This window comes from Cetorhinus maximus, chromosome 20 (assembly GCF_964194155.1).
Source record: "Cetorhinus maximus chromosome 20, sCetMax3.hap1.1, whole genome shotgun sequence".
In the NCBI taxonomy this organism is placed as follows: Eukaryota; Metazoa; Chordata; class Chondrichthyes; order Lamniformes; family Cetorhinidae; genus Cetorhinus; species Cetorhinus maximus.
In genome coordinates this window covers 19,142,624-19,160,950 of record NC_135898.1, presented here as the reverse complement: position 1 = coordinate 19,160,950, position 18,327 = coordinate 19,142,624, and the positions used below count along the sequence as shown (strand labels likewise).

General features: G+C 44.3%; 1 protein-coding gene across 2 annotated transcripts in view; it reads right to left on the bottom strand.

Annotated features, from left to right (window-relative positions):
• The window catches only part of LOC144694909 (histone acetyltransferase KAT6A-like), a 160,380-nt gene that overhangs the window by 79,483 nt on the left and 62,570 nt on the right, over positions 1 to 18,327 (bottom strand). For both annotated transcript variants that reach the window (XM_078565660.1, XM_078565661.1), the window contains exon 3: positions 4,468 to 4,576. In XM_078565660.1, coding sequence (XP_078421786.1) covers positions 4,468 to 4,576 — 109 coding nt within the window. The remainder of the gene's footprint in view (positions 1 to 4,467; positions 4,577 to 18,327) is intronic.

The following is an 18,327-nucleotide window of genomic DNA, read 5'->3' as shown; positions in this document are numbered from 1 at the left end:
GCACTGTCAACAACACTGTCCATCACTTTGCTGATGATCGAGAGTAGATTGATGGGGCAGTAATTGGCCAGTTTGGATTTACTTATTGTGGACAGGACATACTTGGGCAATTTTCCACATTGCCAAGTAGATGCCAGTGTCATAGCTGTACTGGCACAGTTTAGCTAGGGGCGCAGCTGCTTCTGGAGCACAAGCCTTTAGTACTATTTCTGGAATGTTGTCAGGGCCAGTAGCCTTTGCAATATCCAGTGTCTTCAGCAGTTTCTTGAAATCACGTGGAGTGAATTGAATTGGCTGATGACTGGCACCTGTGATACTGGGGACTTCCAGAGGTGGCCAAGGTGAATCATCCACTTGGCACTTCTGGCTGAAGATCGTTGCGAATGCTTCAGCCTTATCTTTTGCACTGATGTGCTGGGCTCCCCCATCATTTGACGATGGGGATATTTGAGGAACCTGGTCCTCCTCCTGTTACTTGTTTAATTGTCCACCACCATTCATAACTGCATGTTGCAGCGCTGCAGAGCTTAGATCTGATCTGTTGGTTGTGGAGTCACTTAGCTCTATCACTTGCTGCTTATGCTGTTTGGCACGCAAGTAGACCTGCGTTGTAGCTTTAGCAGCTTGACACATTTTTAGGTGTGCCTGGTGCTCCTCCTGGCATGCCCTCCTGCACTCTTCATTGAACCAGGGCTGATCCCCTGGCTTGATGGTAATGGTACAGTGGGGGATATGCCGTCCATGAGGTTACTGACTGTGGTTGTATACAACTCTGCTGCTGATGATGGCCCACAGTGCGTCATGGATGCCCAATTTTGAGCTGCTCGATCTGTTTGAAATCCATTTAGCACAGTGGTAGTGCCACACAACATGATGGCCAATGTCCTCAATGTGAAGATGGGACTTTGTCTCCACAAGTACTGTGAGGTGGTCACTTCTACCAATACTGTCATCGACAGATGCATCTGTGATAGGTTGTTGAGGATGAAGTCAAGTAAGTTTTTCCCTCTTGTTGGTTCCCTCACCATCTGCCAAAGCCCCAGTTTAGCAGTTATGTCCTTTAGGACTCAACCATCTCTGTCAGTTGTGGTGCTACCGAACCATTTTTGGTGACAGACATTGAAGTCCCCCACCCAGAGTACATTCTATGCCTTTTCCACCCTCAGTGCTTCCTCCAAGAGTTGTTTAACATGGAGGAATACTGATTCATCAGCTGAGTGAAGACTGTAGGTGGCAATCAGCAGGAGGTTTCCTTGCCCATGTTTGACCTGATGCTATGAGACTTCATGGGGCCCAGAGTCATTGTTGAGGTCTCTCAGGGCAAATCCCTCCAAGGTGGATACCACTTTGCCACCATCTCTAGTGGGTCTGTTGAGTTAGTGGTCAGGACATACCTAGGAATGTTGAAGGTGGTGTCTTAGACATCATCGTACTCATGAAATCATACTTTACAGAAAATGTCAGACTGTTGCTTGACTAGTCTGTGCAACAGCTCTCCCAATTTTGGCACTAGACCCCATAGGTTAGTAACGACGACTCTGCAGGGTTGACAGGGCTGTGTGCGCCGTTGTGGTTTTCCAGTGCCTAGGTCGATGCCAGGTGGTCCATCTAGTTTCATTCCTCTTAGGCTTCATAGCGGTTTGACATAACTTTTTGCTCGGCGCCATTTCAGAGGGCATTTAGGTCAACCACTTTGCTGTGGGTCTGGAGTCACATATCGGCCAGACCAGGTAAGGACTATAGGTTTCCCTCCCTAAAGGACATAAGTGAACCAGGTGGGTTTTTACAACAATCAACGTGATTTTGTGGCTCAGTTCATAGCACCCTCGCCTTTGAATCAGAGGGTTGTGGGTTCATGTCCCACTCCTGGAAAACCAAGAACTGTGATTGTTCTCGAAAGAGTTGCAATCTGTGACTGTTGATAACTCGAAAGAGTATCAAACTAGCTTTTAATTTCCAGGTTTATTAATTGACTTTAAATTGGTGGGATTTGAACTCCTGTCCCCAGAGCAATAGGCCTGGGCCTCTGGTTTACTAGTCCAGTGACATGACCGCTATGCCACCACCTCCCCCCAGCGTGAAATAAAACCAGGATAATTCTCAGCACCAAAAACACCTGAAAAATCTCTTTAAAGAGCTACTTTATTTTGAATCTGTTCAAGAACAGCAGACAAAAGTATTACTCAGCAAACAAAATGTTCCAAAGTTTCAGCCTGAGACTCCCAAGAACAGGAATATGATGCTGCTTTAATCTCAGGTTCACCATGAGGGAGCAACATAAACTGACATCTTAACGCGAATTAGCACGGCATCGTTCAACAAGGTTGAAGCAGAATCAAATGCTTCATAAGCAAACTAAAACATTACTCATTAAGTTCTGTTGGCTTCAAAGAAACAGAGCTATGAAAGAGATGGACAACTTGCATTTCAAGGGCTGCACGCAGATCACCTATGACTGAATTAGGTTCCCAATGTTTTTATAGCTTCAATTCAACACAATCTAACAAAGGACCCAATCAAGCAGAACAAAACAGCAGCCTTCCTTGTATACTGAGACCCAGCTGGTAAATTGTGTGTGTCTAACATGCACTTCCTACTTGCCATATTTACTTCCTGTGTCATGACTTTTTAATGTTTGGATATTGCAAAGAACCAGTTTAAACATACAGCACCCACACCTGGGTTTAACACATCAAAGTGCTTTTAAATTGAAGAATGCTATTTATAATTGCCTTGTAAACCACCCAATTCTCCTAATGCCTAGTTCTACTCCAGCCACAGCTCTAACAAATTACCAGGTCAACATTTTACCTCCTTTTCTTCAAATTCAATTGAAGATTCCTTCAGGGAACACCCTTCAGCTCTGAGCCTGTAGTTCCCCATTCCAGCTCCCCAGTGCTGGACATACGTGTTTGAACCTTCCTGCTTCAAAGTTTCATAGTTCTGCTATCCATGCTGCCTTACTATCCCAGTTCTGGCACCCACACACTCAATCCAGCCTTAGCTATCCTGTCCTATTCCTGCTCACCCTTTCCCAGCTTTGAATTTTCTAATCACAGCCTGTGGATTCCGACCAGATCCCTAATCACCAACTTATCAGCATCTTATATACCTCAATTAGATCTCCTCTCATCCTTGAGGTGTCAGCTGTGGCTCAGTTCATAGCACCCTCGCCTTTGAATCAGAGGGTTGTGGGTTCATGTCCCACTTCCGGAAACCAAGATCTGTGATTGTACTCGAAAGAGTTGCAATCTGTGACTGTTGATAACTCGAAAGAGTTTCAACAGGCTCCTCTCATCCTTCTAAACTCTAGCAATAATAGGCCTAAACTGCTCAATCTCCCCTCATAAGACAAGCCCCACATTTCTGGAATCAATCTAGTGAACCTCCTCTGAACCGCCTCCAGCACAACTACAATCTTCCTCAAGAAAGGGGACCACAACTGTGCTCAGTACTTCAGGTGAAGTCTCACCAATGCCTTGTACAGTTGCAACAACACTTTCCTATTTTTATTCTCTATTTCTTTAGCAATAAATGCCAAAATTCCATTTGCCTTCCTTATTACCTGCTGTACCTGCATAATAGCTTTCAGCGATTCATGCACGAGGACACCCAGATCCCTCTGCACTGAAGCATTCTGAAGTTTCTCTCCATTTAAATAATAAGTCACCTTTTTATTCTTCTGATCAAAATGGATAATCTCTCACTTATCCACATTAAAATCCATCTGCCAAATTTTGGCCCATTCACCTAACCTGTCCATATCCATTTGTAAATTTTTTATTTCTTCCTTGCAACTTACTTTCCCACCTATTTTGGTGTCATCTGCAAATTTAGCTATAGTACCTTCTATCCCTGAATCCAAGTCACTAATATAGATTGTAAATAGTTGGGGCCCAAGGACCGAACCGAGTAAACAGGTAGATTAGAAAGAGACTAAAAGTGAACAAGCTGAGATGGGGGTCAGACAGAATGCGGAACAATCAAAGAAAAATACAAATTTCATGTTAACAGTTGTAAACAATGCATGCCAAAAGTCACATTGATGAGCTTGGTTTCAAAACTCTTTGCATCATGTACTTTTAGTTACAATGAGGATATTGGTAGCCATGATTAAAGGCAACATTTAAAAAATATACTTTATTTTGCTGACTATTAAGTTTTAAACATTAGTCACCCTTAATCTAAGTAGTAGGCCGATTCACTCAATCATTTATTATATCTGTTAGGGACTCCTGGCACCAAAAAAGACCAGTGAATTTGTTGCTCAGCGAAATCACATACACCTCAACCTTCATGTTCTATGAATCAAGCAGATTATTGCACAAGTCTAGTTGCGTCCTTACACATAGAGACTGTCAAGCCCCAGAAGATCATTGAACTAATAACTTGAACTCGCTCTATCACAATTCAGCCAGTTCTGTTGAAATGATTTAAATGTTCTGAGAAGTCGGGAGGAGTACGTACCACTATTACCGCAGTCTGCACACGAAATTAGTTCCTCACGTTTCTTCTCCCGATTCTGCTCCTTTGTACCCAGACAAAACCCACAGATTGGAATTGGCTCTGCACGGGGCTGTTGACAAAAGAATGCAAAAGTTTATTCTCAAGAGCCGGTTTGCTGCGATTCAGCACATCACTGGTGCCAAATGGAGCACAAACCTGGTGTTTAAAAAGAGATAAATATTGTCAACTAACCTAACAACTCAAGTCTAGGTAATGCTTGCCTAAGGGTCCTGGGGACACCCCCGGTTCTTTGTGACAGTTGGCATGGGATCCAGCTGGTTCACCAAGCGAGGCAGACAAACTGCCACTGAAGACACAAGGCTCAGGTACCACTCCCCTGGAGCGTCAACAGTTATAATTCTCAAACCCCAAGTGGGGCATGAACACAAAAGATAAACCCCAAAAATAATACTGCAGTTAAATGATCCAATAATAGGCAGTTTTTTCAATTGTTCACTGCATAACATTTAATTTTTGAGAGCTCCCCAGTATACTTCAAAAATCACGTTAAAAAAAAAATCAAAATTTAACATTTCACTTCAATGCGGTTTTGTAGAAGATACAAACAAACCGTCAACGTGGTAATCATCTCAAGGCACACAATAATTCAGAAATAGCAGAACTGGAGTTAGCAGTTAGTGGAAATGGCTAGTTTTCCTTCATGGGCTCTGGGTCTGAAACAGGGACCATTTCATGTTGGATTTCTGCCACATATGAAATAGCAAAACATTTTGACAGCAACTCAGCGACTCCAAATGCTGACTTTAACAGTGTAAAACCCAAATTTGTGTTCTTCAAAGCAAGGCTATCCAATGGAGAGAGGTTTTGTCTAAAAAGGTAAGGGCTTTCCAACACATTCATCTCAGTCTTAGCCATTAGAGTTATCAGGATTTAATCATCTGCCTCCTTCTTGATAATCACATTATCATCCATCAATCTGCAGGGAGCGGATTAAGAATTTCCAAGGTTAGAGCAAAGGCATTTTTAATGTTACTGTGCTTTGAAAGGCAAATAATAAACATGTAATTCTGGAAGGCAGGCTCCAGAAAATTTCAACACTGCTCAGAACATCTTGGGAGGAATGTGCACCATCACAGGCCAGACAGCAATGCACTCCTTCATAATGGCTCTCTATTGACGGATGGCACTTGCAACATCCCACAGTGTATCAGAGGTTCACTAAGCACCTGACATTATCAGCTCTTCTTGAACAGCTTTGCTGCTTCTTGCAGCCACGAGGCTGCACCACCCCTGTACAATACACAGCTGTGTGAACCTATAAAATTGAAATTACTGAAAAGCTTGGAGGTTAAATGTTGGCTAGAACACTAGGAAAATTCGCCTGCTCTTCTTCAAAATAGCACCCTGGGATCTTTAACATCCACCAAAGAGGACAGACAGATGATTTCAGTTTTAAGTCTCAACCGTAAGACTCCCTCAGCATTGCACTGGAGTGCCAGCTTAAGTTTTACATTCGTCTCTGGAGTGGGATTTGAACCCATAACCTTCTGACTCAGAGATGACACTGCTACCACTGAGCTAAGGTTGAAATCTTAACTCAAAGATCATGTTACTGTTATTGTCATTATACAGCACAGGTTGAGTTCACTGTGAAGTTTACACTCTGACCTAAGTATATCCCTAAACAGTGTTGTAACAAATATAACGTATGGTATTTGCATGCAGAAGTTTTATCCCTACCCATTCGCAGCATTGTAACAAGTCTTTGCTTTGATCCCGTAACATCTTTCATTTTTTCCTATTTTATTGTTTTGTACACTACCCGCTGTTCTCCCTCTCGAAGTTCATCTGCCTCCCTGATTAGTGTAGCCCCTCCCAGCTAGTTTTACACTTTCACCTGCTCAGTCAAACTTCCCACATGCTTGGGAGGTGTCAGCTGTGGCTCAGTTCATAGCACCCTCGCCTTTGAATCAGAGGGTTGTGGGTTCATGTCCCACTCCTGGAAAACCAAGAACTGTGATTGTACTCGAAAGAAGTTGCAATCTGTGACTGTTGGTAACTCGAAAGAGTTTCCCACATGCTTGCTGGGCTTTCCTGATGGTACAGCCTTTCAACCAATCTTTCAATCTGGTCAGCAGCCTGCCTCATTCATATCCGCAAGTAAACACTGACCCACACACCAAAAGCCCAAACATTAAGCTGTTAGCCACCTGATCTACATGGGAGAAAAAAAACTTACTGAAAGGTTTTGAGGTAATTTTTAAAAAGTAGGAAAGGACTAAAACAACATCTAATGTACAAAGACACACTGATTCACCACCATATGCATTGTGGTGATGCCTGCAAACTTTGTTGAGACCCAGGTGAGGAGTGATCTGGCTCCCCTCTAATCAGCCACCTTGGTTGGCCATAACAAAGGTTTAAGTTTCTTTTTCATGAGGATATGCTTTTTCCAAATCACAATGTATTTAATTATTTATACGTAGAATTAATAGTCACATGGAAAAATGTGGACTGATCTGGAAGAGTGAGCGTGGATTTGTTATAGAAAAATCATGTCCGTCTAACTTGGAATTTTTTGAAGAGGTAACAGAGATGGTTGATGAGGGCAACGCCATTGATGTGGTGTACACGTACTTCCAAAAGGCGTTCAATACAGTGCCATACAACAGACTTGTGACGAAAGTTATAGGTCATGGAATAAACGGGACAGTAACAACGTGGATACAGAAGTGGCTGAGGGATAGGAAACAGACAGTAATGGTCAATGAGTATTTTTCGGGCTGGAAGAAGGTTTGTAATGGAGTTCCCCAGGGGTCGGTATTGGGACCCTTGCTTTTCCTGATATATGTAAATGATCTAGATCTTGGTGTGCAGAGGGAGACAATTTCAAAGTTTGCCGGCGACAAAAAACTTGGGGTAATTGTAAACTGTGGGGAACACAGTGTAGAACTTCAAAAGAACATTGACACATTGGAGGAGTGGGCAGGTAGGTGGCAGATAAAGTTCAATGCGGTGAAGCGTGAGGTGAGGTGATATACTTTGGTACAACGAACATGGAAAGACAGTGGAAAATAAAGGATATTATTCTAAGGAGTGTGCAGGAGCAGAGAGACCTAGGTGTATATGTACTTAAGTCATTAAAGGTGGCAGGAAAGGTAGAGATAGCTGTTTCTAAAGCATACAGTATTCTAGGCTTCATTAATAGGGGCATAGAGTACAAGAGCAGGGAGGTTTTGATGAACTTATAATCAGACACTCGTTGGATCTCAGCTGGAGTATTGTGTACAGTTCTGGGTGCCACACTATAGGAAGGATGTGAACACATTGGAGAGAGTGCAGAAGAGGATTATGAGAATGGTTCCAGGGATGAGGCACCAGAGATGAGACACTTCAGCTTTGAGGAAAGATTGGAGAAGTTGGGGCTGTTTTCCTTGGAGAGGAGGAGGCTAAGAGGAGACTTGATAGAAGTTTTCAAAATCATGAGGGGTCTGGACAGAGCAGATAGGGAGAAACTGTTCCCGCTCGTAAACAGATCGAGAACCAGAGGGCACAGTTTTAAAGTGTTTTGCAAAAGAAGCAAACGTGAGGTGAGAAAAAACATTTTCACACAGTGAGTAGTTAGGGTATGGAATGCACTGCCTGGAAGTGTGGTGGAGGCAAGTTCAATTGAGGCATTCAAGAGGGCATTGGATGATTATTTAAATAGAAACAATGTGCAGGGTTATGGGGAAAAGGCAGGAGATTGGCACTAAGTTAAAATGCTCAGAGAGCCGGTGCAGACATGATGGGCTGAATGGCCTACTTCTGCACCATAACAATTCTGTGATTATGCTGTGAGCAATAAGGAGCAATCAAACAAGGATTTCCTGGGTTAAAGAAAGAGCAAATTTATTAACCGCTAAACCAGAGAGAAAAACTATAAACGCAACGCCACAAACAAAAGAAATAAAGGAGTCCAATAAAAACAAGTTAAAAAACTATATGGTTTAAGTGTCCTTTGGTTGTCCTGGAGGCATAGATTTTTTGACATTGGCCCAAGGTTGACTCATGCTTTTTTTCCACTCCAGCAGGTTCTCTTTTCTGTCATCTGGTCATTTCTTTTGTCTTCTGCCTTTTTCACATCCTTTCTGACTGCTCATCACCAGGCACTCCAGTCAGCAGCGTGCACGATCCCGATCAACTTGAAGTTTCACTTGCAGACATCCTTGTATCGCAGACATGGGCGATCTTTTGGGTCTTGTGCCGAAGGTTGCCATGGTGCATGACTTTGACGATGTGGCCGTCATCCATTCAGCTCACATGACCCAGCCAACCGAGTCACCGCTGACTCGTGGGCAAACATGCTGGGGATCCCTGCAAGCTGCTGTACTTCCATCTTCCACACTCTGTCCTGCCAGGAGATGCCCAATGTTCATTTGGGGCAGTGGAGGTGGAAGCTGATCAGATGCTTTTCTTGACTTACATAAGTTGTCCATATCTCGCCAGTGTAAAAGAGGGTTTTGAAAACACCAGCTTAGCGCACACACAGAGCTTCGTATTTTCCATTAGTTTGCTGGTCAACTTTGACTTGACAGCTGCAACCTTGGCAATCCTCATACTGATTTCGGCATCAAGGGACAGGCTGCTGGTAATTGTTGATCCTAGGTATGTGAAGCTGTCAACGGCCTCCAGAGTGAGGCTGTCAATGTTCATGGATGGTGGAGTCTCTGCGCCCTGGTCTATAACGTTGGTCTTCCTGATGCTGATGGTCAGTCCAAACTTCTTGCAGGCCCAGGAGAACCGGTCTACAAGCTATTGCAAGTGAAATTCAGTATTGTATGCCAGCGCTGCATCATCAGCAAAAAGCAACTCACAAACTAGGACATTAAGCACTTTGGCCTTGGGACAATCTTGCCAAGTTGAACAGCTTGCCATTGGCTGTGGCATGGCAGGTAGACACCCTCATTTGAATCGCCCAAAGTATACAATAGCAGCGCAGAGAAAAATATACCAAAGAAAGTTGGCAAAGAGACGTAACGCTGCTTTACTCCGCTTCTGATTTTCAAAGCTTCCGACAATGCTCCATGTTAACTGACAAAAATTGTGCATGTTCTCATGGATAGAAGAAATGACATGTGGGAGTCCAGGCAGGCAGCCTATTTTTCACAACACTTTCAAAAGCCCGACTCTGCTAACAAGGTCAAAGGCCTTGGTGAGGTCTATGAAAGCAAAATAGCCTGCATTGTTCACGGCACTTCTAATTACAAGAGCTTCCATCTAAATAAGGAGGCTTCAGGTCAATCCACATCCAACAAACTGCACTGAAAACTCTGCTCACATTTTGACAGCTGTGGAAAGTTCCACCACAGCAGCTGAGACAATCTGCAATATTCCAGAACAATCAACATTTGAAATGAAACAGTGCGCAACATTCTTAAAAACAAATCAATTCGTCTGATGTCCCAACATTAATGGATCTTTCAAAAAAAATTCTGGATATGGATCAGCATCTTCGTCAAAAACTAATAGTTTCTTCCTTGGGCCATACCCTATCTGCGTACCAAGTTTTGTTGAAATCCATCCATTGGTTTTTGGGAAATATTGTTTACAGACAAACAAACTAACAAACAGGGCTGAAAACATTATCGCTGCTACCAACTAAAGGAATTCCATGTCAGTGGGAAAGCAGACACTTTCAACAAAATGTTAAATCTTTATCATTTTATTTTATAAGAGAGTTGAGCTTTGAATTTAAAGAAAATGTTTCCCGGGACTGACTTTCCCTTTTAAGTTTGCAAAAGGCAACTTCTTCTAATATCCCACATTGTGCTGAATTTCCACCACTAGGGGTCACCAACTACAGCAGCATGGCCAGCCAGGGCTCTTGTTTGCAGTACAAATGATGATATTTTCCATTATAGAGTCACAGAAACATACAGCAGAGAAGGCAGCCATTCGATTAAATTTGTGCTGGCTCTTTAAAAGGGCAATTGTACTTAGTTTTATATTGTATTATGAATATATTTCTTGCAGTACCATAGAGCTCATGCAGATACACCAGCCATGAGTATACACATAGAGCAGCTGTACCGTCATAAGAAGCTAATTTCTTACAGAACAGTCAGACATTTTCTTCAGTAATTTTATTTGTGCTCAGAGACATTTTTTCTAGGTTGATGGTAGCAGCAGAGAGAGGGAGCATTGCCCAATTCATATGTGGCTCTCTAGGATGCTGAGTGGACTAACTCCAAAGAGCATGTGGTGTAAAGAACATATCTTTTTATTTATTTCTGTTGGACTGTGGATTAAAATTACAATGGCTGCAGTTTGAAGGACATGTCTACTGGAACAGTGTAAGAGATATATACAATGCTGCTGTCCTGGAACAGAGTGTGCCATGAAAGACAGGATGGTGCCGGAGGAGGAGTCTGGTCTAATGGGGAACTGCCTGGCTCCTGACCAGGTGACCAGGGTTTGTGTGAGAGCAGTGTAGCAGAATAACTCCTAGCCTAAAAGGAAAAAGACCTAAAACCTCTCTCCTGTGTGTGTAAGATTCTAGTAATTCTATAATAATAGCTAACTGGCTTTTTCTCCTCCTGTCTCTATAACCTGCTCTCTCTCTCTCTGAAAACCCCTGTCAAGAAGCAAGGGGGAAAATTAATGTTAGAGACATTGAAAGGCAATTGCTCAACCAGTGAACTAAAGGCTGAAAGTGCTGGAAGACCACCTTGTGTCATCAACAAAGAACTGAAAGGAATTTGGAAGGCATCGATCAAAATCAACCCATCGAATCCTGTACCCTGGAAATGGTGCTATTGAACTGTTTTAACCCACCCTTAAAATCCATGTTTTTGTGTGTCTTAGGTATCTTGTATGTGTGTGTATAGGGATTTAAGAAGGGGTAGAATTTAGGTTATAGAGTTGGAAGTTAGCAGTTCAAATTTCTTTCTTTTGCCACTGGTTAAAGACAATTTGTTCAATAAACTTATTAAGTTTACAAACCTGGTGCTTGTATCCTGCTAACCTAAATTAAACAATTAGGTGGGCTGATCAAACTTTTCACATTTGTCATGGCTCGGGGAGCAGTGGGGCTTGATATTGCAGCGCACTATCCCCAGTGAGTCGACATTGTGAAAAAGGCCAAAGTGTACAAAAACCAAACAATTGCTGATTTAAAGTATTCTTGAAATAAACTGCCCCATGAATAAACTACATCTTGCTGGATCTTAGGCTTCCATTCCTATGATCAAAGCCCAGATGTGGAGAACATCAAGCAATGAACACTTAAGCACGGTGAAAGAAATCACCCAAGCTGCTTCTCATTACTGAGAAAGCAAAGCATCTTGTAGTTGAGGCAATGTTTTTTTTTTAAATGTTGTCACTGAAGGAGGGTCACAGCAACTCTTTCACAGAATGCCTAGAAGGGAAAATCAGATGGAACAGGACGAAAAGCAAAGATGAATACTTAACATGAACTTCAAACAGATATGTTAAACCAAGTTGTGCCTCCCTGTTCCAGTATTGCTGACAACAATTTTCATTTATGTAGCTCCTTTAACATAAAACCTCAAAACACTTTAGGGAGGTTTTGAAGATCCCATAGCAACTTCTCAAGTGAAGAGCTGGGGCTTCTGGCCATGTCTTAGTCAACATTTCTGTCAACCAATGCCACTTAAAACATTGACGTAACTCGTCATTCCCCGCACTGCCAAGTATTGCTCATGTAGAATGGCTGCTGTGCATTGGTGCTGACACGTATCTGAAAGGCTGGTGTCTAGGGAGTGTCAAAATGGAGAGCGGTTGTCATTGGAGCCATTTGTTGGTGTGTAAAGTGAGGTGGGGGGAGTGCACAGGAATTTACCATTTTCATAACTGATTTAGAGAGCAAATACCGTCCAGGTTTGTGGATAAGACCAAATGGATCAAAGAGTGATGATTCTATCCCTGCCACAATCCAAAGGGATCTGGACAGGCTAGAGGGTTAGACCAATGGGGAGAGTGAACAGTGAAGAGTATGTGGATCCAGCGCAGACCTTTAACTGTAGGACTTGAATAAACAATTTAAACTTAGGGATGTCAAAAGAGTACAGGAAATTTAAGAAACCTTTCTTGTACTAAGAGAATTCTTCTAGGGTAGTTGAACAGAAATCTCAGCTAAAGGGCAAGATGAATTCCTACTCAGGAAGGAGATTTGGGCTTTGAATTACAGAATTAGAACAAGGAAACTAATGGGAGATTTTCAAGGCTAGCATTTTAAAGCATTTCAAAGCGACAAGGCACTTTATAAATACAAATACTTCTTAAAAACTAACTGCAGAGCTAAGACATGACTCGCATCACTTGTGGATACGGTTGAATACACCGAAGATAATAGTCAGCCTCACCTCTTCCCCGGCTCAGAAGCTCGTACTTGTGAAGCTTTATTCCCGCTTTGGAACAAGAAGGATTTGTACCTCCAGTGGTTTAGACACAAAAAAAAAGTGTCCCCAAAGCTGCTCTCGGTGTTTTCAAATCTGACCAGAAGCTTTGGTTTATTCCATCACTCGGAACCCACAACCACGTCAAAGTGCAGCAGCAGTATTTCAAGATGCTCGGTGCGAATATTTGAGTGTTTGTCATTCCACACGGTAGGAGGTAAGTGCATATCATTTGTTCATGGGGCATGGGCATCATTGGAAGGCAAGTAGTTATTGCCATTCCTAATTACTTTGAGAAGGTGATGGTGAGCTGCCTTCTTGAACCGTTGCAGCCCATGTGGTGTAGGTACACTCATTGTTGTTAGAAAGGAGTTCCAGGATTTTGACCCAGCAATACTGAAGGAATGGCTATATATTTCCTAGTCAGGATGGTGTTCCCATGTATCTGCTGCCCTTGTCCTTCTAGGTGACAGAGGTTGTGGGCTGGGAAGGTGTGTCCAAGGAGGCTTGGGAAGTTGCTCAAGCGCATCTTGTAGATGGTACACACTGCTGTTAGTGGTGGAGGGAGTGAATTTTTAAGGTGTTGGTTGGGGTGCCAATCAAGTGGGCTGCTTTGTCTTGGATGGTGTCAGGCTTCTTAAGTGTTGTTGAAGTTGCACCCATCCAGGCAAGTGGAGAATATTCCATCACACTTCCAACTTGTGCCTTGTAGATGGTGGACAGACTTTGGGGAGTCAGGTGGTCAGTTACCGCAGAATTTCCAGCTTCTGATCCGATCTTGTAGCCACACTATCTTGCTGTTCCAGGTAAGATTCTGGCCTGCAGTTACTCCGATGTTGATGAGGGAAGTCAGTGATGGTAACACTACTGAATGTCAAGGAAAGATGGTTAGCTTCTCTCTTGTTGGAGATGGTCATTGCCTGGCATTTGCGTGGTATTAACATTGCTTTTTGCCACTTATCAGCCCAAGCCTGAATGTTAACCAAGACTTGCTGCATGCGGACACAGACTACTTCAGTATCTGAGTCTTCGCAAATGGTCCTTAACATTGTTCAATCATCAGCAAATCCCAAATTCTGACCTTATGGTAAAGGGACATAACATTGATAAAGCAACTAAAGATGGATAGGGCCTACGGCACTGCCCTGCATAACTGCTGCAGCCATGTCCTGGGAGTGCGGGGATTGGTCCCAACCATTTTTCTTTGTTCTAGGGAATGAGTCCAGTCAGGGGAGGGTTTCCCCATTATTCTCATTGACAAATTTTACTGGGGCCCCTTTATGCTCCCCTGCTGCTTTGATGTCGCCTCACCACTGGAATTCAGCTCTTTTGCCCACATTTCAATCAAGTTTGCAATGAGGTCTGAAGCCAGTGATCCTGGCAGAACCCACCTGACCATCAGGGAGTAGGTTATTGCTGACTGTCACTTGATAGCACTGTAATTTGATAACACCTTCCATCGCTTTGCTGATGAATGAGAGTAGATTGATAAGGTGGTAACCGGACAGATTGGATTTGTCCTTTTTTTTGTGGACAGTACATAACCGGGCAACTTTCCACATTGTCGGGCAGATGGCAGTATTACAGTATTGGCAGATGACACCTGCGGTCTGTCCGCAAGAAAGACCCAAACCTCCCTGTCGCTTGCCATTTTAACACTCCACCCTGTTCTCTTGCCAACATGTCTGTCCTTGGCTTGCTGCATTGTTCCAGTGAAGCCCAACGCAAACTGGAGGAACAGCACCTCATCTTCCGACTAGGCACTTTACAGTCTTCTGGGCTGAATATTGAATTCAACAACTTTAGATCTTAAACTCCCCCTCCCCCCATCCCGTTTCTTCCCCCCCCCCTTTTTTTTTCAATAATTTATATAGATTCTTCTTTCCCCACCTATTTCCATTATTTTTAAATCTAAACTAAAACCTTGTTAGCCTTTCCACCCCACCCCCACTAGAGCTGTACTTTGAATATCCTGTCTTCCATTCTTAATTAGCACTTTTCTCAGACAAATGTCACCACTTTCGACACCTCTTTGACCCTTTTGTCTGTGACATCTTTTGATTATCTGCTCATCTCCACAATCACCACACCCTCAATGTGTCTCTTCCACCCCCCCCCCCTCCCCACCCACCTTAAACCAATTTATATTTCTCCCTTCTTCTAACTATGCTTCAGTTCTGCCGAAGGGCCATGAAGGCTCGAAACGTTAACTGATTCCTTCTCCGCCGATGCTGCCAGACCTGCTGAGTTTTTCCAGGTAATTCTGTTTTTGTTTTGGCAGTATTACAGCTGTTTCAGAACAGCTTAACTAGAGGTATGGCTGGCTGTGGAGCATGTCTTCAACATTATAGCTGGGATATTGTCAGCGCTCAGAGCCTTTGCTTTGTCCAGTGCTCTCAGCTATTTCCTGCATCACATGGCATTTCTGGCTGAGGATGGTTGCAAACACTTCAGCCTTGTTTTTTGCACTGACATACTGGGTTATGCTAACATTGAGGATGGGGATGTTCATGGAGCCTCCTCCTCCAGTTAGTTGTTTTAGTGGCAGAGCGAGAGCTTTCATCTGATCTGGTGGTTGTGGAATCGTTGAGATCATCAAGAGCAGGCTACTTCCACTGTTTAGCATGGTTGCAGCCCTCAAGTGTTGTAGCTTCATCAGGTTGGTACCTCATTTTTAGGTATGCCTGGTGATGCTCCTGATATGCTCCCCTATACTCCCTATTGAACTAGGTCCATTGGCTTGATGATAATGGTAGAGCAATGCCAGGCCATGAGTTAACATTGTGATGGAATACAATTCGGCTGCTGCTGATGGCCCACTGCATCTTGTAGATCTCCAGTTTTAAGCTGCAAGGTCTGACTTGAATCTATGCCATCTGTTGTCCTCATTCAGGGTGATGGATGGAAAGCTGGATGTTGGTTATTTTATAAACAAAAAGCTAAAAGCTACTGCGGATGCTGGAAATCCAAAACAAAATAAAAACAGAATTACCTGGAAAAACTCAGCAAGTCTGGCAGCATCGGCGGAGAAGAAATCAGTCAACGTTTCGAGCCCTCATGGCTCTTCGGCAGAACTGAAGCATAGTTTCAACAAGGGAGAAATATAAATTGGTTTAAGGTGGGTGGGGGGGGAAGAGACACATTGAGGGTGTGGTGTGAGCAGATAATCAAAAGATGTCAGAGACAAAAGGGTCAAAGAGGTGTTGAAGGTGGTGGTCTTTGAGAAAAGTGCTAATTAAGAATGGAAAACAGGATATTCAAAGTACAGCTCTAGTGGGGGTGGGGTGGAAAGACTAAAGGTTTTAGTTTTAGATTTAAAAATAATGGAAATAGGTGGGGAAAGAAGAATCTATATAAATTATTAAAAAAAAAGGCGGGTGGGGGGGGGAAAAGAAACGGGGTGGGGATGGGGGGAGGGGGAGTTTAAGATCTAAAGTTGTTGAATTCAATATTCAGCCCAGAAGGCTGTAAAGTGCCTAGTCGGAAGATGAGGTGCTGTTCCTCCAGTTTGCGTTGGGCTTCACTGGAACAATGCAGCAAGCCAAGGACAGACATGTGGGCAAGAGAACAGGGTGGAGTGTTAAAATGGCAAGCGACAGGGAGGTTTGGGTCTTTCTTGCGGACAGACCGCAGGTGTTCCGCAAAACGGTCGCCCAGTTTGCGTTTGGTCTCTCCAATGTAGAGGAGACCGCATTGGGAGCAACGAATGCAGTAGACTAAGTTAGGGGAAATGCAAGTGAAATGCTGCTTCACTTGAAAGGAGTGTTTGGGCCCTTGGACGGTGAGGAGAGAGGAAGTGAAGGGGCAGGTGTTGCATCTTCTGCGTGGGCATGGGGAGGTGCCATAAGTGGGGGTTGAGGAGTAGGGGGTGATGGAGGAGTGGACCAGGGTGTCCCGGAGGGAACGATCCCTACGGAATGCCGTCAAGGGGGGTGAAGGGAAGATGTGTTTGGTGGTGGCATCATGCTGGAGTTGGCGGAAATGGCGGAGGATGATCCTTTGAATGCGGAGGCTGGTGGGGTGATAAGTGAGGACAAGGGGGACCCTATCATGTTTCTGGGAAGGAGGAGAAGGCGTGAGGGAGGATGCGCGGGATATGGGCCGGACACGGTTGAGGGCCCTGTCAACGACCGTGGATGGAAAACCTCGGTTAAGGAAGAAGGAGGACATGTCAGAGGAGCTGTTTTTGAAGGTAGCGTCATCAGAACAGATGCGACGGAGGCGAAGGAACTGAGAGAATGGGATGGAGTCTTTACAGGAAGCGGGGTGTGAGGAGCTGTAGTCGAGGTAGCTGTGGGAGTCGGTAGGCTTGTAATGGATATTGGTGGACAGTCTATCATCAGAAATTGAGACAGAGAGGTCAAGGAAGGGAAGAGAAGTGTCAGAGATGGACCATGTGAAGATGATGGAGGGGTGGAGATTGGAAGCAAAATTAATAAATTTTTCCAGGTCCCGACGAGAGCATGAAGCAGCACCGAAGTAATCATCGATGTACCGGAGAAAGAGTTGTGGGAGGGGGCCGGAGTAGGACTGGAACAAGGAATGTTCCACATACCCCATAAAGAGACAGGCATAGCTGGGGCCCATGCGGGTACCCATAGCCACACCTTTTATTTGGAGGAAGTGAGAGGAGTTAAAGGAGAAATTGTTCAGTGTGAGAACAAGTTCAGCCAGACGGAGGAGAGTAGTGGTGGATGGGGATTGTTGGGGCCTCTGTTCAAGGAAGAAGCTAAGGGCCCTCAGACCATCCTGGTGGGGGATGGAGGTGTAGAGGGATTGGACATCCATGGTGAAGAGGAAGCGGTTGGGGCCAGGGAACTGGAAATTGTTGATGTGACGTAAGGTGTCAGAGGAATCACGGATGTAGGTGGGAAGGGACTGGACTCGCAGACGTTTCCTCCTACCTCTCCCTGGACCATGACCCCACCACAGAACATCAAGCCATTGTTTCCAGGACTGTCACTGACCTCATCTCCTCTGGAGATCTTCCTCCCACAGCTTCCAACTTGATAGTCGCCCAACCTCGGACGGCCCGCTTCTACCTCCTACCCAAAATCCACAAACAGAACTGTCCTGGCAGACCGATCGTGTCAGCCTGTTCCTGCCCCACGGAACTCATTTCTCGTTATCTTGACTCCCTTCTCTCTCCCCTTGTCCAGTCCCTTCCCACCTACATCCGTGATTCCTCTGACACCTTACGTCACATCAACAATTTCCAGTTCCCTGGCCCCAACCGCTTCCTCTTCACCATGGATGTCCAATCCCTCTACACCTCCATCCCCCACCAGGATGGTCTGAGGGCCCTTAGCTTCTTCCTTGAACAGAGGCCCCAACAATCCCCATCCACCACTACTCTCCTCCGTCTGGCTGAACTTGTTCTCACACTGAACAATTTCTCCTTTAACTCCTCTCACTTCCTCCAAATAAAAGGTGTGGCTATGGGTACCCGCATGGGCCCCAG